Source organism: Channa argus, chromosome 11 (genome assembly GCF_033026475.1).
Source record: "Channa argus isolate prfri chromosome 11, Channa argus male v1.0, whole genome shotgun sequence".
Taxonomy (NCBI): Eukaryota; Metazoa; Chordata; class Actinopteri; order Anabantiformes; family Channidae; genus Channa; species Channa argus.
This window is the reverse complement of record NC_090207.1, coordinates 903565-928655: the sequence shown is the minus strand read 5'-3', so window position 1 is coordinate 928655 and position 25091 is coordinate 903565. Positions and strand designations below refer to the sequence as shown.

Below are 25091 nucleotides of genomic sequence, written 5' to 3'. Positions count from 1 at the left end.
AGAGCCTGAGGTTTGTGAGGGAGGGAAAATGACCCCTTTGGAGAATGCGGGCATCGATCCCGCTACCTCTCGCATGCTAAGCGAGCGCTCTACCATTTGAGCTAATTCCCCTGTTAGTTACAGGAGCAGTTCACTGAAAATATCTTAAAAAACAATAAGATGTGACAAAATATATATAGTATAGTATAATATGTGCATGTATGTTTAAATATTGAATATGTTCCTGTTTTTTTTTTTTTTTTTTTTTTAAATTCCTATTTTGATCCCATTGGGAAATTGTTTTGGCTTGTTACAGCTGCTGTCCTCGTAAAAAGTAGAAAAGAAAGGAAAGGACCAAGACAACAGACAAGTACAAGTACAAACTACTGATCAATAAGTAAGAAAAAACCCAGCTAATAGAGTAAACATTAATTAAATAAAAATAATGCTATTTGACCATTTAGTCCCCCTCCTTTTTACAGAAGGGGGTGAGGGGAACAGTTGAACAGTTTAATGTCCACTGGGAGAAAGGATCTCCTGTGTCCTGTGTTATTCTGTGGAGAACTTGACTGACATCAGTCTCTGGCTGAAAGTGCTGCTCTGTGCAGCCAGCACACAGTGGAGTGGGTGGGAGGGATTGTCCAGGACTGAGAGGAGTTTGGACAACATTCTCCTCTCAGCCACAACATGCATAGGGTCCAGCTTCTCCCCCAGAACAGAACCAGGCCTCCTTACTAGTTTGTCCGGTCTTTCACTGTCTGCCGTCTTCATATTGCTGCCCCAGCAAACCACAGCACAGAAGATGGAGCTGGCTACCACAGTCTCATAAAACATCCACAGCATGGTGCTGCAGATGTTGAAGGACCTTTGTCCCCTTAGAAAATACAGCCTGTTCTGCGTTTTCCTGCATGTTGATGCTGCATTAACTGGCCAGTCCAGTTTATTGTCCAGGTGGACACTGAGGTATTTGTACTCTGGAACTACTTCCACCCCCTCTCCCCATATGGAGAGGGGATTGACATGAGTCCCAGACTTCCTGAAGTCCACTACTAGTTCCTGTGTTTTACCGATGTTGAGCTGGTGATGATTGTGCTCACACCAAAATGTTCCACTACTGATCCATACTCCGTGATATCTATAAGGTTCAGGTTGTGACTTAGACCTGTCCCCCTACAGTCCCATCAGTCCTGACATCTTGTTGTCCAGAAGTGTGGAGCAACTCTACAGAACCATCCAGCAGACCAGAACCAGCAGAGAGCAGCTCCAACTGGACCACAACCACAGCCAGGAACAAATAGCCAAACTCCAGACCCAACTGGCTCAGGACCAAGACCACATAGCCCAGTTAAAAGTTCAGCTAGCTCAAAACAAAGAGACCCGTAGTATGGACCAGGATCAGGATTCGGAGTGTAGGCTGAAGGAGGAACTGGAGAGACTCAGAGGGAAACTGCAGAGAACTGAGAGCAGAAACGGACACATCCAACAGAACCTGGTCAGTATAAGCTGCCCACACTGGTTTGGCATCCTCTGACCTCACTTATCATTAATTGTCATGTATTTATAATTGATCTATTTCTCCTTTAGCAATCACAATTGGAGCAGAGTCATCTGCAGCTTCAGGACGTCCAGCAGGAGAGAGACAAACTGCTCCAACAGGTATGGGGTCAGGGCTAAAAACTGTATGTGGTTTACTTTTTTCTATATATCCTGTAAAAACACAACTTTAAAGAAGCACTATGGGATTTTTCAAGATAGTCTTAGTAGAATCTGAAGAAATATTTATGCATCCGACTGAGGATCTTGGTCACTAAACTTTTCCTACTTGTCAGTATCCGTGAATGTTTCCTACCACAATGTGGCTACACTGTAAGAAATTAGGGCCACTGCTTTATTACAGCCCTTGTTCTTCACAAAAATACAATTTAAAGTTCACCTGAGACTGAGATTAAACCCGCATAGCACTGGGCTACATCAATTTAAAATGTATCAAATCTTCTTTTTTTTTCTGTTATCCTGCTGCTCACTTTCCACAGACCTAAAGCCCCCTGAGAGGTTAGTTGGCCTCTGGGCCTGTGCTCCCTAGTTTCCCTAAAAAAAACATGCATAGAATACATTTACACAAGATAATAACTTTAAGACCTAAACGCTTCGTAATCTAAACGTCGAATAAAACACAGTGGCACCAGAGACATGTAATACACACACACACCCTGTTTGAAGAGGACTTCACCCACACTCGATGATCCATGTCAGTTTACCCAGTGAGCCCTGCTAACATATGACACACCAAGGCAAATTGAACTCACAAATACATTTATTCCCCAAAAGTCCCTATGGGACTGTGTCCTCACTGCTTTGGGGACAGTCTTGCACGTGCCCCACGGAAACCAACAACCAACCAGAACAAACCAAACTCACCCTTACAAAACCAACAACTTAGTCTTCACCCTTAAAGTATTTTGTCTTGGATCAGTAAACCACTACACACTTTTCTGATAGGACTTTGCTTTGATGTTTTCTCCTTGACTTAGATTTTTGCTGGCTTGTACCTCACCTGTAAGTCCCTTTGGATAAAAGCAACAGTATGTGAAATAATTCATTTTGTGGTTCATAGACAACTACTGAGCTACACATGGCTTTTTGCATTAAAGGTAAAAAGGTTTGGAGCAATGGGACGTTTCCATGTTTCCATAGCAGCAGTTGGTGCAGTGCAGAGTTGCTTTGATAACAAAATGGCTACTGCCTAAGAAAATGACTGCAGTACATACAGGTTATACAGAGACAGAAAACCAGTAAAATGACACCGTGAGGTATATGAGGTCATAATCAAAGGGCTAAAACATAACAGTTATATTTTGCAGCAGATGAGCTGTGACTGACTGTCTTTTCCTGTGGTCCAGCTGCGTTCACAAACTGACGGACACGAGAGGAACCTCAGCCGTCTGAACAGGAAGCTACGGCAACTCAGCAAGTTCATGTGTGACTGTGACCAGCTGACAGCAGAACAGCTGAAATCCACCGTGGAACAGCTGAGAGCTCTGAACCGCACTGTGGAGCTGCTGGCCACACAGGTAAACACAGGTTTTGTTCTGCCTTTGAGTTTTCTGCTGCGGCTTTGTCTCACCACTAGGAAGAGAAGTTTAAGAGACCGTGAAAGATATTTTAGATCCCTGGAAACTGGAAGTTTTAGTTATTCCACACAGATTGTTTCTGATAATAAATGACTGATTGACTTGTGCAAAGAAATTGTGACATTCCTCCACTTACATCGTTGTTTTGGTTGCGCTCCATATTAGGATATCATGGTCATGATGTGGAAAAGAAAGTTCACAGTGAAGCTTGTTAATATTAATAGAGAAAGTTTACAGAAATGTGTCTGTGAAGATAAAACTTCACTAAGAGGTGCAGAAGAAAACAAACCCAGTGTTAAATGAAAATGCAGCTTCCAGTTATATAGTTTCTCTTCAATGTCAGGCAGGTGGGAATTCAATTATTTTTTTAAACAACTTGCATGTTTGTTTATGACATTTCTGCTGTTAATGTGTGTGTTTATCAGAAATCTGTGGATGACCCCAGCTCTCAACCAGCTGAACATACACACATCCTGCAGGACCGGGACACAGTGGAAGAGCTGAGGACACAGCTGGCTGAAGCTCAGAGACAAGCACACAGACTGAGACAGCAGCTGGATAAGGTCAGGACCAGGAACGAGATCGGGACCGGGACCAGGAGTGGAATCAGTACCAGAGATGGAGGGCAGTGGTGCTTTGTGCCTCCTGGACACAGTGTGAGACATTTGAGTTTTTTATGTCTAATCTGTAAATGAGACAACTACTGCTTTTCATGTTGACACAAAGATCTGTTTAATGTGGATTTTCACTTTACTGTGTGTTTCTGACTTAGATGTAAACGCTAAAATAAGATCACAGATATAAACTGTGGAAGGGCAGAAGTAGTGAGAGAATAGTGAACAGTGATAGTGGTAGTTTTCACATGAAATAATGATGCATGACATTTGTCATGCAACAAGGACAAAGGATTAAAATATTCAGAAATGTTTATGATAAAACTGTTGTTTTCCTCCCTCTTGTAGTCCCACAGTCTAGGTTCTCAGGGAACCCAGGACTCTGGTTTGGGCCTCCACTACCTCAATTCTCCTGACAGGGGGCAACAGCAGCAGAGGCCTCCTGTAGAGGGGGGGTACTGGGTTTACATCCCTCCAACACAAACCAACTCTGACAAAGGTGAGAACATGTTCAGAGCTGACTGTGTTTTTGTGCTGAGCTGTTCTGGCTCTTGTGTAATTCCTCTTCATCTTCATCAACATCAGCAGCAACAGGGTGGAGGGACAGTGGAGGAGGCAGTGATGCTGACAGGAGCTCCACAGGAGGAACTCCCCTTCCTCCTCCTGACCCAGCCGCAGATGTCTCTGTCAGACCCGCCTGGCTGCTCTGTGGTTCCCCTGCAGCTATCGTCTACAGTCCTCCAGCAGAGGGTGGTTTTCTTCACTGTAACGTCCCCGAACACAGAGACACGGTCAGTCTGCAGCCTCAGTCTGGGTGTTTCATGGTCTCATAGAGTAACAAAGGCTGCACAGGAACAAGTATCTCAACTAGAAATCGAGATGTTCACAGTGTTACCTGTGTTTTGTGTTTATACACACATCCTGGTTTGATCCGATGAGATATTATGTTAAACACGAGTAACCTGGTTATTCACATCATGTTTGTATCAGTCTGATTAGAACTTAATTCAAACCATTTGTGCAGCTCATACTGGAAGAGAATTTAGACTGATGACATGGATTAAGGTTAGGCTTATTTAGGGACTGGTTAGAATTGGGGCAGGACTCCAGATATTATTGCACATTAAATGATGAGGTAATGGAAAGATGTGTATTTGTATTTGTGTGTGTGTGTGAGCAGAGAGAGAAGTGTGTGTGTGAGCACAAAGAAGCAGAGAAATTAGAGGAAGAGAAGAAGAAACTACGATTGGAAACCAAACAGCTTCGACGCTCACTGAGACGACACAGGTAACATGTTCACAGAGAAGTTAGAAAAGCTTACGTTTCTCTCAGAGGATGTTCATTTCTTTTCTGTGGTTCTGTTTGACAGAGGTTCCAGACAGAACATTTTTAACATAAGCTGAAACTGACAGAAATCAACAAGTTTTAATTAGGTTTTATTTCCAGTTTTATCTCTATATTACAAAATGAATCTCATGGATTTATACATTATGTACAACATCCAGCTTCCTCTGTCCTTAAATCCTTCAATCAAATAAGGAAAGAAAAATGTTTTTAACTTTAACAGGAATACGTAAAATAAATAATCTTTCAGGACGCACAACTGCAATAGACCTGACCTGCTGGACGTTTAGTTAGGTTACTACAGTGCATATAAACACTGTGTGATATATTCTGAAATGCATGTGTGTGTGTTTGCAGGAGTGCAATGCAAGTGTGTGATGAGGTTGATTGTGTAGAGAAGACTCTTCTGAAGAGACGAGCTGAGCTTCGTCACGCTGACAGACTCCTGCTGGAGGCTCAGAGCTGCATCCACACCACTCGAGACAAGGTACAGGACACACTCAGTAACATACTCATACACCAGTCAGCACCAGTACAATTTAATGCAATACAACCAAATTTTTAGGATAAATTCTGTAGTATGTCACATCTCTTTAAACTTACCCATGGTTACTTTTTTAAGCCATCTGCTATCGCACTCTGCAATTTATCAGAAAGGTAGTTTAAAAACATAAAAACATTCATTTCCATCCAACCCACCTGACTTTGCCAATCGTAAATCAATGTGTATTCTCCTGCTGAGCTTGGCATCTCATTACATCATTGTGGGACCACTGAGCCTAAGAGCTGATCTTTTACTGTGTGGGGGTGGGACCCCCAGATGTCAGATCATTTGTTGACAGAGTGCAGTCTTCTGTGCCCAAAATGTTTCCCAAAAATCTCTTAAACTTTGTATTTCCTCTCAGTCCTTCTGTCTGATCTGCCCTAACATTGTGGTTGGGGTTGTTTTGAGTTGTGTCCTGCCTCCTGACATGTGAAACTGGCTCCGGGGCAAGTAGCTTTCAACATAAGAAGGTTTTTTTAGAGTATCCTCAGTAGCCCCCCAAAGAGAGAAACTGGTTTAGTATTAGTGTTTGCCAGTGTGTGTCAGTAGTGCAGTGAGTTTCTGAGGATTGCTGCTGGTACTGTGTTACTCTGAATAAACCACTATTCATCTGCAGGTTCACAGTATTAATCCAGTATAAACCTCTATTCATTTATACAGTTAATAAAGGTCAAAGGAATTTAAAGATTAAGTGGCAGATATTAAAGCAGTGACTCAGAGCTGCAGCAGGTTCTACAGGTCTGATTCTTCTGCGTGCAGGTCTAACCTCTGTGTCTCCTCTAGGCCACTTCTGCTCAGTGGACAGCTGACATGTTGCAGCGCAGAGCTCAGGACAACACCACCTGTGTGGAGGAGGACACACAGCACCTCAGGTAAATGGTCAGTTATCAGCATCAGGTTTGATTGAGACGCATTTATTCATTTTTATCATGTATGACCTGATCTCTCAGCGCGCTGCAGGAGGATGTGGAGGATTTGAGGAAGAGAAGGCAGCAGGAGGAGCAGACTCTAAGGGAGGTTCAGGAGGTGCTGAGGAACAGAGATCAGGAGTTTCAACAGCTCGGCACAAAAATACACTCAGCTACAGACAGGTGCTGACACACACTGAAGAACGGGAAGATATGAGAATATTCATATTCATTACTGTAACTTGAATTAGCCTGTTTTTCATAAGATGGTGGTTGGTTTTATCTGTATTGGTCCATGTTTCAGTTCTTGTACCAATGTTTTCTCCTATCGTGCAGACTGTCTGAAATATTGTCAGACTGTCAGGAGGCTCAGAGACGTCTGGATGCTGTCAACATTCAGGTATTGCCTCATATCTGCATCTACAGACTGTCAAACAAAAAAACTTTACTTATTCTTTGTGCAAAGTGTCAAATAATTGCTGTGTAATATTCCAAAATATATTTTACCTGTGAACACGAACTGTGAGGTAATGTTTTTATGATTATGAGTCTGTCAGCGTGAGATTAAACCACAGCTGTAGTTCAGTTTGAGCTGTAATCAGATGATAGCTTACAGGTGTGCTTTAACCTACTGAGTAAGCAGCAGAGACTCACCTGAGCAAGAGGAGGTGCTACTGAATGCGTTTGTTGTAGTATCTCTGTTCAGTGTTTCTCTGAGGATGTCAGACATTAACAAACTGTAGTTAAACCACTTGTGGTCCCTGCAGGTGGAGCAGCAGGAGCAGAGGCTAATTCAGAGGAGCGAGGAGCAGCGAGAAGCTCTGAACAAAGTGGAGGAGCTCAGGATTGAGGAGCAGCGTCTGCACAACAGGGTGAAGGTGAGGAGGACGAGAGGAAGGTGCATTCCATTTTCTTTTACTGCATACACATTTCTCTTATGTCTTAGTTGCTTTAGGGAGTGAGGAGTATGTGTTGGCGATATGAGACATCCTCACCTAAGCTCGGTCATTAGAAATGACGTCTGCTTTTTGATCAATCAGGGAACTTGGATGTTCCCCTGCAGGAACTAAAATTCAGACTCACTGTAATGTTTGTGAATCTAGAACCCGGTTTAGCATGTTTGTCTGTACTGTATACACGACTAAAGGTTCTCTGACAGGTTCTCTGGCCAGGGGCCCAAGCTGCTTTTGAAAGCAGATAATGCAATGTCTATGTAAAATATACATTTACAATATAATTTTATTGTAACTGTTGTTTAGCAAGAAATTGGCTGCATATGTACATAGATGTGAGAAACCCTATCTTCTTCTTTTCCTTTCGGCTGCTCCCTTTCAGGGGTCGCCACAGCGAATCATGTGCCTCCATCTAACTCTGTCCTCTGCATCCTCTTCACTCACACCAACTAACTTCATGTCCTCCCTCACTACATCCATAAATCTCCTCTTTGGTCTTCCTCTAGACCTCCTGCCTGGCAGCTCCAACCTCAGCATCCTTCTACCGATATATTCACAGTTTCTCCTCTGAACATGTCCAAACCACCTCAATCTGGCCTCTCTGACTTTATCTCCAAAACATCTAACATGAGCTGTCCCTCTGATGTCCTCATTCCTGATCCTGTCCATCCTCGTCACTCCCAAAGAGAACCTCAACATCTTAAGCTCTGCAACCTCCAGCTCTGCCTCCTGTCTTTTCTTCAGTGCAACAGTCTCTAAGCCGAACAACATTGCTGGTCTCACCACCGTCTTGAACACCTTTCCTTTCATTCTCGCTGATACTCTTTTATCACACAACACACCTGACACTTTTCTCCACCCGTTCCAACCTGCCTGCACTCGCCTCTTCACCTCTTTTCCACACTCACCGTTGCTCTGAACCGTTGACCCTAAATACTTAAAGTCCTGCACCTTCTTCACCTCTGCTCCCTGTAACCTCACCGTTCCACCTGGGTCCCTCTCATTCACACACATGTATTCTGTCTTGCTGCGGCTAAGCTTCATTCCTCTGTTTTCCAGAGCAGACCTCCACTTCTCTAGATTTTCCTCCACCTGCTCCCTGCTCTCACTACAAATAACAATGTCATCTGCAAACATCATAGTCCAGGGAGATTCCTGTCTAACCTCATCTGTCAGTCTGTCCATCACCAGAGCAAACAAGAAGGGGCTCAAAGCCGATCCTTGATGCAGACCCACCTGCACCTTGAACTCCTCTGTCACACCTACAGCACCTCACCACTGTCTTACAGCTCTCATACATGTCCTGCACCACTCTAACATACTTCTCTGCCACTCCAGACGTCCTCATACAATACCACAGCTCCTCTCTCGGCACCCTGTCATACGCTTTTTCTAAATCTACGAAGACACAATGCAACTCCCTATGACCCTCTCTGTACTTCTCCATCAGCGTCCTCAAAGCAAATACTGCATCTGTTGTACTCTTTCTAGGCATGAAACCATATTGCTGCTCACAAATGTTCACCTCTGCCCTTAGCCGAGCTTCCACTACTCTTTCCCACAACTTCATTGTGTCACTCATCAGCTTTATTCCTCTGTAGTTGCCACAGCTCTGCACATCTCCCTTGTTCTTAAAAATTGGTACCAGTACACTTTTCCTCCAGTCCTCTGGCATCCTCTCACTCTCCAAGATCTTGTTAAACAAACTAGTCAAAAACTCTACTGCCACCTCTCCTAGACACTTCCATACCTCCACAGGTATGTCATCAGGACCAACTGCCTTTCCACTCTTCATCCTCTTCAATGTCCTCCTCACTTCACTCTTACTAATCTTTGCTACTTCCTGCTTCACAACAGTCACCTCTTCTACTCTTCGTTCCCTTTCATTTTCCTCGTTCATCAACTCTTCAAAGTACTCCTTCCATCTTCCCATCACACTACTGGCACCTGTCAATACATTTCCATCCTTATCTTTAATCACCCTAACCTGCTGCACATCCTTTCCATCTCTATCTCTTTGTCTGGCCAACCTGTACAAATCCACCTCTCCCTCTTTAGTGTCCAACCTAGCATACAAGTCCTCATATGCTCTTTGTTTGGCCTTTGCCACCTCTATCTTCACCTTACGCTGTATCTCCCTGTACTCCTGTCTACTCTCTTCAGTCCTCTCAGTGTCCCACTTCTTCTTAGCTAACCTCTTTCTCTGTATACAGTCCTGAACTTCCTCGTTCCACCACCAAGTCTCCTTGTCCGCTTTCCTCTTTCCAGATGACACACCGAGTACCCTCCTACCTGTCTCCCTGATCAAATTAGCTGTAGTAGTCCAGTCATCTGGAAGCACCTCCAAACCACCCAGAGTCTGTCTCAGCTCCTCCCTGAAAACTAAACGACATTCTTCCTTTTTCAACTTCCACCACTTCGTCCTCTGCTCTGCCTTAGTCCTCCTTATCTTCCTCACCACCAGCATCATTTTGCACACCACCATCCTGTGTTGTCTGGCTACACTCTCCCCTACCAATGCTTTACAGTCACTGATCTCTTTCAGATTACAACGTCTACATAAGATGTAGTCTACCTGAGTGCTTCTCCCTCCGCTCTTGTACGTCACCCTATGTTCCTGCCTCTTCTGAAAGAAAGTGTTTACTACAGCCATTTCCATTCTCTTTGCAAAGTCAACCACCATCTGACCTTCTGCGTTCCTGTCCTGAACACCAAACCTGCCCATAACAGTCTCATCACCTCTGTTCCCTTCACCTACATGCCCATTGAAACCTGTCTGATACTCTTTTCACCTCTAGAACATTCCTCACAAAATCCTCTTTCAATATAACTCCTACTCCATTTCTCTTCCTATCTGACCCATGGTAGAACAACTTGAACCCTGCTCCTAAGCTTCTAGCCTTGCTACCTTTCCACCTGGTCTCCTGGACACACAGTATGTCCACCTTCCTTCTCTGCATCATGTCGATCAACTCCCTAGCCTTCCCTGTCATAGTACCAACATTCAAAGTCCCTACTGTCAGTCCTACATTCTTAGCTTTCCTCTTCTCTCTCTGCCTACGAACACACCTTCCTCCTCTTCTTCTTCGTCTTCGACCAACAGTAGTCCAATTTCCACCGGTACCCTGTAGGTCAACAGCACCGGTGGCGGTCGTTGTTAACCCGGGCCCCGACCGATCCGGTATGGAAGCCTTTGTCACGATTCGCATGTTTGATTTGGCATGTGTTTTACGTCGGATGCCCTTCCTGCCACAACCCTCTGCATTTATCCAGACTTGGGACTGGCACAAGAAGACACTGGCTTGTGCCCCCTTGCGGTTGCATTAGATGTGAGAAACCCTATATTTTGTATTAAACTAGATCTAAGAGCTATTGCTTTTGGTTTAATATCATCATCATCATCATCATCATGTTTTGGTCTTAGTAGGAATGAGCAGCCAGCCTCTGTTTGAAGAGCAACAGAGGAACAAGCCTTTCACAAAGATGTTGGATGATATTTAGGGCAGCACAGTGGTTAGCTCTGCCACCTCACAGGTAAATGTGCGTTGCTTCGAATCCCAGATCGACTGTGGCCTTTCTGTGTGGAGTTTTGCAAGTTCTCCCCATGCTTGTTTCCTCCAGGTTTAAACTGAGCAAATTCTGTTTTCACACAGCTCAGAGTATCACAGTAGTAGCTGTGTGGAGTTCAGAAATAGAAGGCAGACTGGTGTTGCATTAAAAACCGTAGTGCTAAAGATGATTCAGACTGAGGTCCTGAGGTTGCAGATGTTTGAGGTGCTGTGTGTGAAAAGTTGTCTCTGCTGAGGCATTAACAGAACAAGCACAGCATGAAAACATGGATGGTGGGTAAAAAAGGTTAAACAGGCCACATGTTCCTGCAATGTTTGTGTGTAGGAGCTCATGGAGCAGCAGGAGGAGCTGCTGCAACAGAGGAGGTCAACAGTCTCAGCGGTGAGAGAGGAAGAGCAGAAACTCCTCACTGTGCAGTCTGAGCTCAACACACACAGAGCAGGTAACAGCAAACACACTCTCACTCACACACACACACACACACACACACACACACACACACACACACACACACACACACACACACACACACACACACACACACACACACACACACACACACACACACACACACACACACGAAGAACAGTGGAGATTTGGAATGGGTAGAAATGTCTCAATGCCAATACCAGCATCAGGCCTGATCCTGCCTTTGTGTACTTGTACTTGTAAAAGTTCTCTGATACTGTGCCCGATAACTCGTTAGCTTCCGTAGGTTGACAGGTGGATAAAAGACCATAATTAATGAGGACAAAAGTAAAGCTGAATACAAACTCTGCTGTGCTAAAAGTTTAGGATCTAGTTAGTAACAGTCAAAGTCATGTTTCCCAAGAATATTTAAAAATATTTAATGACTGACATCTGCAGCAATAAGGGTTATATGTAGTCACTGGAACGTTACCTGAAGTTCTCTTTGTTTTACAAAGTTATTTTACGACCCCCCCCCCCCCCCCCCTTTTTTTTTTTTTTTTTTTGCATTACACTGTTCTTTTGTTAGATTTGCCAAAGTTTAAAGTTTAAAACTATGTTGTTACTTTGTGTTTGTGCCCAGAGCTGAAACAGGTTCTTCGGGAACTGCTTGTGGAGCAGCAGGCCTTAGAGGATATAAAACCAAAATTCACCCAGACTCTCCAGCGGCTCCACAAGAAGAAGGGTGAACTGCACAGGATGAAAGACGAGTTGGACAGGATGATGGATGAGCTGGAGAGCAACCAGGACAAACTGGACAGGAAGCAGGAGGAGGTGGATGGGATACAGGACGAGGTGGACAAGAAGAAGGATGAGCTGGACAAAAAGCAGCGGGAGGTGGACCGCAAGATGGAGGAGCTGGAAAAAATGCAGGACGAAGTCAACAGGAAGAGGAAAGAACTGACTGTGCTACAACAGGAAGCTGAGTCCCACAGAAAAGAGTCTGAATCATGTCTAAAAAACATCAACCAGCAGAGATCGGAGCTGCAGGTAGATAAAAAGATTTACAACAGAATATTTAACATTTTATTATTATCGTATCTGCACAACAGCTGCAAACAAAATGGGGATATTTTGTAACCACTTCAATACCTCAGTTTTTTGGGATGAAGTCATTTAATAGGTGTAATGTCTAAATTTTGTTCCTGCAGAGGCCAATCATAAGTTCAGAATCCAGTTCTCATTTCCAAATAATTTCGTAGAAACTTACTAATACTAATCACAGCTGAGTGATGACAGAACTATTTTGCATACTTCCATTTCAAACCAAATGCAAAACTTGAGTAACCCACAGAATTTAGCTGAAGAGAGGGAAGGAGTCATTAGGTAGTTTGTTAAAAATAAAATGGAGACTAGAGCTACACGACCTTATCTCCACCATAACAATGTATCAGTGTAACATCCGTGGTAGCCTGAGGCCAAGCACTCGATCTTCTCAGGTTATCAACAATAACATAAGAACTGTTGAAGCTGAAGTTGTTGTTGACAGTCCCCGTTTGTGACTTTGACCGTACCTGAAGTGTATGTACTGTATAAGTACAGTAGATACATGTGTGTAGTGTTACTGCTTACGTTACTGCTTTTCCTAGAGAAAGTAGAAAATGGCTGAGGAGGAGCTGATTTTAATTAAATTTTTCCAGATGTTGCAGGAGGAGCTGAGCAGTAGGAGGGAGGAGAGGACCAGCATTCAGGAGCAGTGTAAACACCTGGAGGCCAGACGGAGACACGCTGACAGGTTCATACACACATCAACTCTATGAAACAGTGTCACTATTTAAAATACAGACAAAAAAATACACCACAATTTTAAGTAGGTGTATTATTTGTGACCACTGAGAAACAAAACATTTTTGATTTGCACTGTTAAGGACAAATGCATTTTCCATTAAAGGATGTTGCTCTGTTGGTTTTTTTTAAACGTGTGTGTCAGGTGTCTGTCAGCAGTGGAGGTGGAGCTCGCCAAGCAGAAGGAGGAGCACAGCCACACCCAGCTCCTCAAACAGGAAATGGTCAGAGATACAGCAGCCAATCAGGAGCAGCTACATGGTAAGACTTTAGACGGCCATACTACAGACTATAGTAGAAAGATCAGATTTTGTTTTGGTAAAATTGTTCATCAATAAAACAATTTTATTTTCAAAATCTTTTGAAAAGTAAATAGTTGAAACTTATTTTGAGTAATTGTCATTTGGCTACTGTCCTCAAGAGCCCAAGTAATAAGTTTCCATTTCAAGAATCAGTTTTTGAATTTATTTTATTTTTTCAGATTTCAGATGCATTAACAAATTAAAACAATAACAAGAGTAATTTGGTTTCTTTCATCCCTGATAAAGACATTTTGAATCACAGACCTAAAGGCAAAGACTTTGCAATGACTCGATTAAAATTTCAGTGGAATTCACCTTCATTTAGTGCCAATTCAAAGCATAATCATTTCAAGGCAACTACAGAAAAAAGCCAAACACAAAGTTAATGTTGTGCAATACTGAATTAAATGCATGAGCAGAATGGAGGGTTAGGGTAAGCTGTAACTATAAGCTTTATCAAAAAGGGAGGTTTTAAGCCCAGTCTTAAAAGTAGAGAGGGTGTGTGCCCCCTAAATCTGAACTGGGAGCTGGCTCCACAAAAGAGGAGCTTAAGAGCTAAAGGCTCTGCCTCCCATTGTAGTTATGGAAACTCTGGGAACCACAAGTAGACCTGCATTCTGAGATCAAGGTGGTCTCTTGTGGTAGTGTGGTACAGTGAGGGGTTTTAAGACATCATGGAGCTTGACCATTAAGAGCTTTGTGTGTAAGGAGGAGGGCTTCAACTTCCACAGGTGGAAAGATATAGTATGACTGACTATAACATGGATTTTACTTTAACTCGCAAATAACACGAAGACTAATAGTGAAAATATAGCATGTGAATTAACTGTGTTTACACTGACTTTAAAATGTGAAGGAGATTCATCAGTATCTTGTGTCCTTGTAGAGAGCTCTGAGCTTCTGTCTTTGCTGGCTGAACGGGTGGAGGAGAGAAAGAAACAACTGCAGGCTCTGGATCAGGTACAGCAGACATGCACACAGCCTGTTCTCTGTCTGGTTTGTGTCGTCTTTTATCTGATAAGTATGAATCTGTAGGATCTGAGTACGTCGGCTCAGCAGCAGCAGCAGAGAGAAGAACAGCTGAAGGAGCTGGACAGACAAATACAAGAGAAACAGGTAGAACACAGATGAACTCCCCACTGACACACTGAATTATTAGCAAACATTAAAACATTTAAATTAACTTCATTCATTTGTGACAGCTGACAAATGACGAGCATAAAAACTAACACGATAAAATAAACAGACTAAAAGCTGTTAACCAGCATACTGTTATTTTTCCTTCTAAAATGTACTTGAATTAATTCTCAGCCCCATTTCCATTTATCTTTGTCTTTCAGGTGGCGTGTCTTGGTTTGGATGATGTTAAAGCTGCAGCATGTCAGTTGGAGCACAAGGGGCATCGCCTGAAGCAGCTAGGTCAGTCAACTCTGGGCACTATGATCATCATTCATCTGTTTGTTCCTAGGTTCAGTTCTTTACACTGGTCATAATATTAGAATAATGAAACTTAGTTAATTAACGTAACTGGCTCCTGTTTAATTTGTTCTGCCTGAACAGGTGAGGAGCTGCTGCACAAGGAGGAGGCGTTAAAACAGCAGAGGGAGGAGCTACTTATGAAGGAGGAGAGTCTCATTCAAATAGAGGAGAGGCTTCAAAAGAAATGTGAGGAACTTTACATCAAACTGGACAAACACCAAAAGAAAGAAGAGGAACTTCGGAAGAAGGTAGTGGCATCAGAAATAAGGAGCAGAGCAGGTAACGTGCTGTGAATCTAGTGTAGCTTCAGTAACTTTAATGTGTGTGCAGGATGTGTCAGAGGAGGACGAGTCTTTCTATCTGTCCACAGCTGGTGCGAGAACAACCTTCAGTACTGGCGTGAGTCCTGACAGAAACACACGACCACCAAATGTTACTGACTTTTTTTTAACACAATTTTGTCTAAAGTATTTAAGGTGATTAAGACGTCTCTTAAGTTTCCACAGACGCGTAGTAAGAATAAGGAATTAGGAATTGGAATTTAGGCTAGAACCAACAAATGGAGTCTGTTAAGAGGCAATTAGGGCTTTACGATGTAACTGGAGAAAAAAAAGTGACTTCAAAATCTGAAACAGAACTAGAGGGAACTTAGCCACGATATTATTTAAGCATCAAATATCATCCATATGTGGACGGTCTGGTACGATTGCTGTGGGTCTGTTTTTAATTGCAGCACGTTTTCAGCAGTTATTCATGGAGTAGAATGTGTGTTTTTAGGACGACAGGTGGAAGGTTGAGCTGCAGAGAGAAGAACTGAGACAACAAGAGGATCGATTGAAGGTAAATATTTTAATAATTTACATTATGAAAAACTGCACAAGAGCAACAATATTGACACATCTAAATCCAGTACACCTGCATTTACCAGGAAGCTGAGTGTTGGAGCTATGGAAATAGTTTATACTGAAATACATAAGTCAGGAGTTTTTACAAACACACAATTGTTGATTGTGCCAACTCGTTAGATATCGCTGGTTTTAGTAAAACAGCTTCTCCAGCTGTGACCTGATGAAATCCAGTCCTAATTTTACTTTACGATACCTAGTGAAATGATGAAACATGATTTTCTTGCCATCTCATCCAGATACCAATGTGCTTTAAATTTAAAAGTTAGATTTTGTATTTGTTTGAAAGTTCTCGTTCATCCAGACCCTTCGCAGACATGCACTAGAATTCTGACATTTTATAGGTTGTATGTGTGAACGCAAACTTTTGAGTGAGATGCTGCCGACATTACCAGGACTTTATCCTGTTTTGTGTTGAGGCTCGTCTGCGCTGCACTTTGTGGAACCAGCAGGAGAATCTGAAGGTGAGACGACTGGAAACTGAGGAGAGTTTACTGGAACTGAAAGTCAGGCTGGACCAGCTGGACTCGCTGCTCACACACTGATGATGCACAACAAAGTCCTGCAATTTGCTTTTATATCTTACAAGCAATATTTATCACAAATTCCAACTTTGTAAAGACATTTTATATTTTTTCCAGCTGTTGAATGTGGTTGATTATTGTAGAGTCTGTTAGAAACCAAGTGTTGCCACTTTGTACACTGGTGCTACAGGATAAAGGTCAGAGGGGAATGTTTCGTTTGGAGCACTTTTATAAAAATATATATCAAACACCGTTATTTTGGATACATGCAGATGGAGTTTGATCGTATTTAACTTTGAAATAAACAGTTAAAGTCCTGGATGTGTCATTTCATCTTCTGCACAGACTCAAACAAGCGCTGCCTGTTTCCTAATAACATGAAGACGCTTCCACACGTTCACTGACCTGCTGCCACAAATACTGCGTGTGGATCCAGCCGCTGCTGAAAATAGTCCCCGACAAAGGGACGTTTCCTTTTTGCCACTCGTCCACTCACATGACCTTTGTTCAGGGATCAGCGAGTCCCACATCCAGCTGTTTCAAATGTGCTGCCGCTTCACCTGTGTGCCGCCACCGTTACAGTCGCTAGGCAACCAAGCACCTCAGAGCTGCAACAGCTGCTGTCAGCCTGCTGGAGGAGAGGCTGAGAGACAGATGGACAGTTGAGTGTCTTCATAGACAATATGTGGACAAGCAGAGACTGACTGTGGTTATGAGGAGATGTGAATAAAACATCTGGACAGATGTCCACTAGCTGAAGCTCAAAACAGGTCATATGTAAAGAGTAAACATTCTAGATCTGTGCTACAATATACAACATATGGGACTAAAGCTGCTGTGATGTGAGACGATCCACACAGGCCATCAAACAGAGTCGATGCTCGTTAGTGTGTTACTGATGGTCAGAGTCAGGAGCCTCCTCCCAATCACCAGCAGGAACTTTAAAGTTTCCAGATCATTTGAAATTTTCTGGGATAAAATTTGCTTAAAAAGTGGCATCAGTGTGTCTGTTACTTTTGCATCTGAGTGACAAACATTGTTTGAAGTTGACTAAAGGCAACTTAACTAAATCTCAGACAATTACTGCTTGTTTGAAGAAAAGGTAACGAGCTGTTTAACTTCCAACCTGTTTTTAACATTTAGCGTTTATCCAAAGTGACCGGGCGGCTCAGACTGTGGTTACAGCCCAGTTACCGTAACAACATGGTGCAGTCCAGCTTTGCAGCCTCTGACATCAGTACACTTAACACACCTGGATTTGTCCATGCGAGGCAGCGTCCAGCAGCTTGATGCAGAGTGAAGTTTCTTTCATCAGCTTCTGTCTGACACAGTCACTGAGCTGAGAGTCTGAAGAGACGTCGACCAACAGCTTCAACAGGCAGCGTAGCAACACGTGGAGGCGACACTGCATCCTGCAGACGCACAGTTCAGAGCATCAGCTGTAACACTGCATTCGTATGAACAAGTGTGTTTAAAACCCTTCAGTGTGTCTGACATGGTCCAAATGTCAACGTCTGCTGACAAACCTGTGACTTTTGCTTTTCTACAATGTTAGAAAAACTGTTAGTGTTATTTTGTTAATAAAGTTATTTTGAATAGCAGCAAATCCTCAGATTTAAGTTGGAACCAGAAAATATATTTGGTGTTGAATCCTGAATCGAGTTCAGACCTTGGCCATGCAGCTCTGCAGGTTTTCTGCAGCACCTCCAGGATCTTCAGCCGGGTCGTCTCTTCAGGTGGATCTCCGACCTCCAGGTATCCCAGCACCACCCGCTCTACCCGCCGCAGGTGTCTGCACACAGCCACGCCCATCCTGCACCAAACACACACAAAACAAACGCACCCTAAAACACCACAAGTAGCTGTTTTATATCAGAATGTTTGTTCTAATCCAGGTTCACGTCATATAAACCACATCACTTAATATATTTAACTTGTTATACAACAGTATTTAGTGCTGCCAGCTGAATAATAATATTATATTATATTAATATAATATAATATTCCTGATCATGTAAAGTCATGAGAGCTGCACCTGCATAAGCAGCATAACAGATGGATGGACTAACGAATGAAAAAGAATTATTGAATAAGAAGTTGATTAGTCCTTTAAAAGTAATCGAAAAAAGTCCTTCAGTCCATTTGAGAAACGTGGCAAATGTTTGTTGGTTTTAGCAGAAAATCGTGAACATTTCTGCATCTGTTAATATTTGAGAGGAAATAAACTAAAATATTTAAAGCTTTTGTACATGAAATGTGACTTTTAATATCTGGTAAAGCCTGTTTGAGAGCTGCAGACGTTCTGAGCTGTTAACTGAGGCTTTATGAACTGTTTCCTAAGAGTCTCCAAGTTTTTTCTAGTAATTCATAATTTATCTGAAGACACTGAGATTTTACCTTCATGTTGACTTTGTTTAATACTTTCCTCTTCCACTGCTCAGCTCATTATTATATTATTAAAGCTGATCTGCAGGTGAAGTCTGATGATATTTGTCTCCTGAATGGTCAGACTGTGTCTTTGATTCTCACAGTATTGACACCAACTGTTTCCACATTGACACCCATCACCCGACCTGCACCAGGAGTAAAAATCCAGCCCACCTGTCGATGTAAAGAGGCAGAGCGGAGGTGTAGGCGCGTCGCAGGGGCAGCTTGTGCTCTGCTTCCATGTGGGTCAGGACCAGATGAAGCACATCGTCATGGCGACAGGACTTCCTTCGAGTGGAGGATGGGGTCGGTAAGGACGGGGGCTTTTCCAAAACCAACAACAGGTCCAAGAGACAAGACAGAACCAGCTGCAGAGCCAGAGACACAAACAGACTAATCAGTCCAAGTCCTTTGGAGAGAAGCACATCAGAATAAACTAAAACAACATTATAGGTTTTTTTAATGAGACTCAAATACATGTTGTACACAGATCAGCCGTAACTTTATGACCACTCACAGGTGAAGTGAATAACACTGCGTATCTCGTTACTATGGCACCTGAGAGCAGGTGGAGAGAGACAACAGTCTGCAGTGGTCAGGACCTTTGATGACCTACTGTACCTCAAACTGCTGAAAAGCTAAGTTGGTTCTAATAGAAAGGTGTGAGAACACACAGCTGCAGACCGGTCAGGTGTCCAGGCAGGTCTGCAGAGGCAGTGTGACGCTTTGTTCTGCTGGGACACTAGATGTTACTGACTCACATAAACATTGTTGCTGACTATTTAAACCCCTTCATGGAAAAACTTGGCCTCAAAATTCTCCCCACTCAATCCATTAAACATCTGTGGGATGTGCCGGAGAAACAAGTCCGGTCCATAGAGACCCCACCTCACAACCTACGGGACTTCAAGGTTCGCTGCTGACAGCTTGGTGCCAGACACCACAGCAGAGAGGTCTAACAGGATCCACACTTCAATGGGTCAGAGCTGCTTTGGTGCCCAAAGGGACCTTTATCAATGCTATGTTCATAATGTTATGGCTGATCCATGTCTATTTTATGTACATATGTATTACTACAACATGTGACCAAATGAGATGATGTGACTCTGTGACAGCTGCTGTAAACACCAGATGTTTGAAGCTTCACAGGGATTCATGTGTTCTTCACTGGTATGTCCTTAAGTAACCAGGTTACAGTCACCTGCCATGTAAACAGGACAGCTGCTTTCTAAAATCAGGGGAGGGGATTATAGGAAACTGTTTTTCCCACATCGATTTCTGTCGGAGAAGCTGATCACTCTCTCACGTATAAACAGAACCAAGACAAAAAAAAAAATCATAGCAGCATTTTCTGTCCCTGTGCAGTTAAAATCTGTGAGCCAGGGTTTCAAAGTAAGTCAGACTTAAATAGATTAAAGTGAGTAAGACCTAATAATTAGCCTGTGATCCAGTGACATCACTAGACTTTTGGAATCTCTTTCAGTTGTTTTTAAGGGGGTTACTCCCTTCAGTCTCCACTCTAGCAGCTAAAATGTTCTATAGGGTTTAAGTCCAAGGCAAAATGTTCATTTTCTCTGCTGCCATCATGTGAAGATTAATGAGCCCGTCCCAGAAGAAGCTGTGACGTGTTTCACAGTAAGAGGTGCATCTTTGTCTCATTAGTCTATAAAACTTGTCCCAGAACGTTTGAGCCTGGTCTCTGGCCTTCGGCCGTACTATTCTGGGTATTGAGTGGTTTGCATCTTCTGGAGCAGCCTCTGTACTTTCCTTCATGAAGTCTTCTGCAAAGACTTGTGATACCTTCAGACTTTCTTTACAGCTCTCACAATGGTTTCCCATCTTCACAACAGCTTGTTCCTCACCCATAGACAGCTCTCTGCTTTTCATGCTGGTTGCACCTCTTTACTATAAACGCAGTCTGAACATGCAAAACCCAAATCTGAAACTGAGTGTAGACATTCAGTGCTGTTTATTGTTGGAATACTCAGTGTCATGGGACACACCTGTCATCACATACTTTTGCTCACTTAAAAAATGTCTGGGTTCAGATCCTGTTGAAAAAACCTGGAAATAAAAGCTGAAATGTTGATCTCTTGTCTCATATCCATCTTTTTATGTCAAACCAAATGTTTTCAGTCTGCAGCACAAATAAAGGAATTGGCTTCACTGTTCCTATACGTTTGGAGGGAAGTGTGTGTGTGTGTCTGAGTGTTTTACCTGTATGACAGCAGCCTCTGTGGTGTACAGGTGTTTGAATAAAGCCTGGTAGAGAACATCTGCTCTGTTGAACTGACGGAGATCTGCAGCTGGCTACACACACACACACACACACACACACACACACAGTTCAGTCCAACATACACGTGTCCGTGTTGTGGAGCTCCACAGAGCAGCTGAGTGAAGGACATGTGCAGCTGCAGAGGAGCTGAGCTCACAGTGTTTGTGTTCATGTCTGAGTCTGTGTGAACTGTTCGTGTTTTTACCGTGTTGAGCACAATGTGATGCAGGCAGCGAACTCCCAGCATGCAGTTCTCTGGTCTGTAGTGATCAGTGAAGAGGAGGGAGGGGGGGAGGAGGCGAGACAGATGAGGGGAGAGAGATGGTCGAGTCACCTGCACAAAACATGAACAGACATTTTCCACAAGTGAGTGAAGGAGGCCTGATGTTAAAGTGCTGTCAAAGTAGCATTAACATGTTAACCTCCATTTATAGTTCATAGCAAACATTCATTTATGTGATTTATTTCATTCATCCAGGTTTAAAATAAAACACTGAGTTCTCTTTAGTACTGACAGAAACATCAGACAGGAGCATGGGACACTGTCACATTCACTTTCGTTAGAATAAATAAAAACTACAAAGACACATTAACAAGCACAGGGAGAGTTTCCCCCATCAAACTGACCTGCAGGAGAGTCCAGGCAAACACCAGCTTCACTGCCTCACAACGCTGCCACGAGTCCCTGCGCGCGCAGACACACACACACGCACACACACACTTTAGTATTTTCTTCTCCTTTCATGTCTGTTTAAATCAAAATGTTCTTTCCACCACAGATTCTCACTTTGTGAGTTGAGGCTGCAGGACGTCCAGGACTCCTCCCAGAATTCCTCTGTACTTCTCTTCTTCCTCCCGCCCCCCTGCTTCGTCATCACCACCCACATCCCCCATCAGAAGGTGAGCGGTGTCTCTCCAGCCTCCTGCCCGCAGCAGCTCCTCCTGCAGGTTCCGTGCTGCTGTTCTAGAGGAGGAACTGGTCCAGGCCTGATCCTGAAATTTTCAGTAATTAAAGAAAACACACAACACAGCATTTTGGAACATATAAGTAAAACTTCAACTTGAGTAAATATATATTTAAGTGGTACTACACTACTTCTACTTTTGGTCTTAAAGTGCATTTTGGAACATATATGTAAAAAAGTGGTACTTTGTGTGAATCTACCACCTCGGCTGATGATGGTGATGCCCACACTCACCTGGAAATGCGTCACAGCGAACACGCACACAGGAGGAGCCACAGTGAGAAGCAGAGTCCGACCCCGTCTTGGCCCCTTTCCTCTCTCCCAGTTCCCCAGAGCTTCCAGCAGCGCTCTGAGGGCTGAGCCTGCTGTGACGGCTCGGCTCGGGATCTTCTGATAGGCTGCGGCTGGCAAAGAGCCGCAGTCGTCCTGGCAGAGCGGCAGAGCTGCACAGCCAATCAGGGCGCTGATCAGAGAGCGGTACGAGGCCTGGAGCTCGGCCGAGTCCGGGGAGAACAGCCAATCAGCATCTGCGGTCTGGAAGAGCTGCCTCACATGACCAATCAGGGAGCTTGTTTCAGACTGTGACGAAGCAGCAATCAGTTTCTCCTGGAGCTGAGAGAGGAGCTCTGTGATTGGAGGGAGATTGGGGAGGAGCTTATCTGAGGAGGAGGAGGAGAGATGAAGATCATGAAGTAAGGATGAGAGCTCCATCCTGACCTGGACAGAGAAGGAAGAAAAAAATTCAGAGGGTCGATTTGTGCTTTTTCAAACTTGATCTCATCTTTCAATAAAAACAAAACTCATTTCAACATGAGAATTAAATTTTTTGAGACCAATAAAGTATAACAGGAAATAAAGATAATAAAAGTAAGTGAAAATGAAATTAAAATAAATTAGAATAAGATTAAAACTAATAACAGAAAACGTGTAAGTTCCTATGTTTGTTTAAAGACGAAGCCTCTACAACTTCTTCTAACTGTGGCTTCTTCATTCAGTCAGTTCTGTGATGAAGCAGCTCTTCTCTCTCGATGCTCTGTTCTCTGTGGCTTCTCGGTGCTTGAGACAACTGATCCAAGTTTACTCTTAGAAACGTCTGACTTGACTAGACAGCAGCAGGTCGATTCGTTGGAACAAGCCTCTGATGAGTCGATCAAATACATAAAATGCTAGCGTGAACATGGGCACTGACACAGATCAGCTTTGATTTCTGATGTAGAAATAGTTCCGAACCTGAAAGATTTCTGCTTCACTTTACACGTCACACCTTAGTGTTTCTAAATCCTCCAATTTCCAGGTTTACCTGAACAAATCAGGTGCTGTCAAACACTGTCTTCACACGCTGCAGCAATTTTTGTAGAATTCTGTCAATTATTTTCGAAGAGATCTTTTCATCTTCATCTAATGAATTAATTTCCGTGTCCCACACATAAAGGTGCCCAGGCCACTGGTTATGGAACCTTCAGAGACAAAGGAAAATAACATTAATTTTAAGGCCCAGTCGCACCCGTTACACCCAGACCGTTACACAAGAACTCAAACATACAGTGTCTCTGAAAACTGATGCGAGTTCTGTCAAACGTATATGTGAACGAGGACTGAGGCAACATTCATCTCTCATATTAAACAAACTGTGATTTTTCTGTCTTTTCTGTTTTGAAAATGTTTAACTTGAAGCTCATGATAAAAAGGACAAAATGTGCTTTATTCTCAACTTCATTCAAATCACACAACAAACATTTTCTGTCTTCTGGGACTAAATGAAAACATCCAGTTTCCACGACTGAAGGCCAAACAGCCAAAACATGAAGTGTGCACTGACAGACCAGCTGGCTCAGGTCAGCAGTGACCTGTTGCTCGGGTTAAAACATTTTTCTTACCAACACTGTACGTTGTCAGTAAAGTTTTTTCTTCTGAACATTTGTCTCGGAAGTGTTTTCAATTTAAATCATTTTCACTACAGAGCAACTTAATTCTGCACGTTCTCTTGGCCATAGATCGTTATCAGACAAATCCCAATACTAAATTGATTAAGTCTATTGTCTGGCATATTAATAAACTTTTTCCATAATTGAAGCATGTCACCGCCCACAGTTTATGGGCCATTTGATGTCCTCATAGAAATGGTGCATTGCCCCGTTTTCCCTGCAGCACGGACACAGGAATTAAACTGTTGTGTGTAGAAGTTAGAACCCACATCTTTACTAAGTCCAGCAGGATTCTCCTCCTGTTTCAATACTTAAAACTGTCTGAGTGTGAACTGATGGAACTGTTCCACTTTCTGATACTCCCCCTTTTTCTAGAATGCGTCACATTATTTTTCTTTATCTTCAGGCACCATTTAACACACCAGCTGTGTACAACATTTAACAAAGTCTGATGGTCCTGTTGAGTCACTGCAGAACTTCGTCATTTGCATCAAGTACCAACAATAAAACCAGAGAACCTGACCCAGAGCGTAGGGGAACGTATGTCCGCTTGTTTCACACCGGAAAGTTTCCCAACTCATCCAGTTATGTAGCCTCGAAATTTACATTGGTGCAAACGTTTACTGAACAGTATTTCTGATGAAGACACATTTGTACCAACTGATTGTGTATCAAATATTATGATGGGAAAAAAATCTTTGTTTTACTGTTTTTGTCATGAAAACATTTGCACCAACTGTAAATGAAACATTTAGAAAAAACCGTTACCGCTTGTGAACGAAGTTATGAACGAAGCTAATAAGCGTTTGTCCGACATTTATGTTCAAACTGACCGGAAGTCAGACGCTCGTCACTTCTCTTCGTCCTCATTCATCGAAGCTACGAAACCAACGGATGTTTTTATATTTTAAATCAAACTCGCTTCATATTCTCTGCACGCCGACTGGAGCCTGCGGACGTCTGACGGCAAGGGACCGTGTGCTCGCGGGG

The 25091-nt window shown here is 43.1% G+C and overlaps 2 protein-coding genes and 1 non-coding gene across 11 annotated transcripts in view; 1 reads left to right on the top strand and 2 right to left on the bottom strand.

Annotated features, from left to right (window-relative positions):
- Positions 1 to 16823, top strand: part of cntrl (centriolin) — a 31220-nt gene extending 14397 nt beyond the window's left edge. For 2 of the 4 annotated variants that reach the window (XM_067521532.1, XM_067521534.1), the window contains 23 exons: positions 1156 to 1471; positions 1564 to 1635; positions 2880 to 3050; positions 3536 to 3766; positions 4073 to 4223; positions 4313 to 4515; positions 4905 to 5011; positions 5426 to 5555; positions 6396 to 6484; positions 6563 to 6703; positions 6857 to 6920; positions 7288 to 7398; positions 11368 to 11485; positions 12095 to 12501; positions 13152 to 13246; positions 13442 to 13557; positions 14485 to 14558; positions 14634 to 14714; positions 14939 to 15017; positions 15159 to 15325; positions 15408 to 15476; positions 15855 to 15917; positions 16402 to 16823. In XM_067521532.1, coding sequence (XP_067377633.1) covers positions 1156 to 1471; positions 1564 to 1635; positions 2880 to 3050; positions 3536 to 3766; positions 4073 to 4223; positions 4313 to 4515; positions 4905 to 5011; positions 5426 to 5555; positions 6396 to 6484; positions 6563 to 6703; positions 6857 to 6920; positions 7288 to 7398; positions 11368 to 11485; positions 12095 to 12501; positions 13152 to 13246; positions 13442 to 13557; positions 14485 to 14558; positions 14634 to 14714; positions 14939 to 15017; positions 15159 to 15325; positions 15408 to 15476; positions 15855 to 15917; positions 16402 to 16527 — 3181 coding nt within the window. In that variant the 3' untranslated portion in view covers positions 16528 to 16823. Of the gene's footprint in view, positions 1 to 1155; positions 1472 to 1563; positions 1636 to 2879; positions 3051 to 3535; positions 3767 to 4072; positions 4224 to 4309; positions 4516 to 4904; positions 5012 to 5425; positions 5556 to 6395; positions 6485 to 6562; positions 6704 to 6856; positions 6921 to 7287; positions 7399 to 11367; positions 11486 to 12094; positions 12502 to 13151; positions 13247 to 13441; positions 13558 to 14484; positions 14559 to 14633; positions 14715 to 14938; positions 15018 to 15158; positions 15326 to 15407; positions 15477 to 15854; positions 15918 to 16401 lie in introns of all 4 variants that reach the window. The other 2 variants (XM_067521531.1, XM_067521533.1) reach the window with 1 other exon arrangement.
- On the bottom strand, positions 39 to 111 carry trnaa-agc (transfer RNA alanine (anticodon AGC)). The gene has a single exon. It is a non-coding gene; the product is annotated as a tRNA-Ala (tRNA).
- tti2 (TELO2 interacting protein 2) lies at positions 14471 to 25091 on the bottom strand. Of its 6 annotated transcripts, none has more exons than XR_010915572.1 (11): positions 24935 to 25089; positions 22411 to 22893; positions 21999 to 22204; positions 21839 to 21896; positions 21417 to 21545; positions 21151 to 21243; positions 19108 to 19301; positions 18176 to 18319; positions 17759 to 17918; positions 16912 to 17149; positions 14471 to 14687 (listed from the first exon to the last, which is right to left on the bottom strand). XR_010915572.1 is itself a non-coding variant. In XM_067521537.1 (11 exons), exons 3-11 carry the CDS (start codon positions 22885 to 22887, stop codon positions 17063 to 17065), a joined length of 1548 nt encoding a protein of 515 aa, XP_067377638.1. In that variant the 5' UTR covers positions 22888 to 22893; positions 23407 to 23633; positions 24935 to 25091; the 3' UTR covers positions 15908 to 17062. The 6 variants fall into 6 exon arrangements, 4 of the variants coding, with proteins under 4 accessions (XP_067377638.1, XP_067377637.1, XP_067377636.1 ...); XR_010915573.1 differs by lacking the exon at positions 14471 to 14687 and adding an exon at positions 15908 to 16523; XM_067521537.1 differs by lacking the exon at positions 14471 to 14687 and adding an exon at positions 23407 to 23633 and having other exon boundaries at positions 15908 to 17149; positions 24935 to 25091.

Bases quoted from the DNA above. Each gene is read 5' to 3' on its own strand.
- tti2 (XM_067521537.1), bottom strand. From the start codon at position 22,887: ATGGAGCTCTCATCCTTACTTCATGATCTTCATCTCTCCTCCTCCTCC. The intron at 22,205-22,410 runs GTGAGTGTGGGC...TGAAAATTTCAG, and splicing joins TCGCTGTGACGCATTTCCAG to GATCAGGCCTGGACCAGTTC. The intron at 17,919-18,175 runs GTCTGAACTCGA...GTGCGTCTGCAG, and splicing joins TGCAGAGCTGCATGGCCAAG to GATGCAGTGTCGCCTCCACG.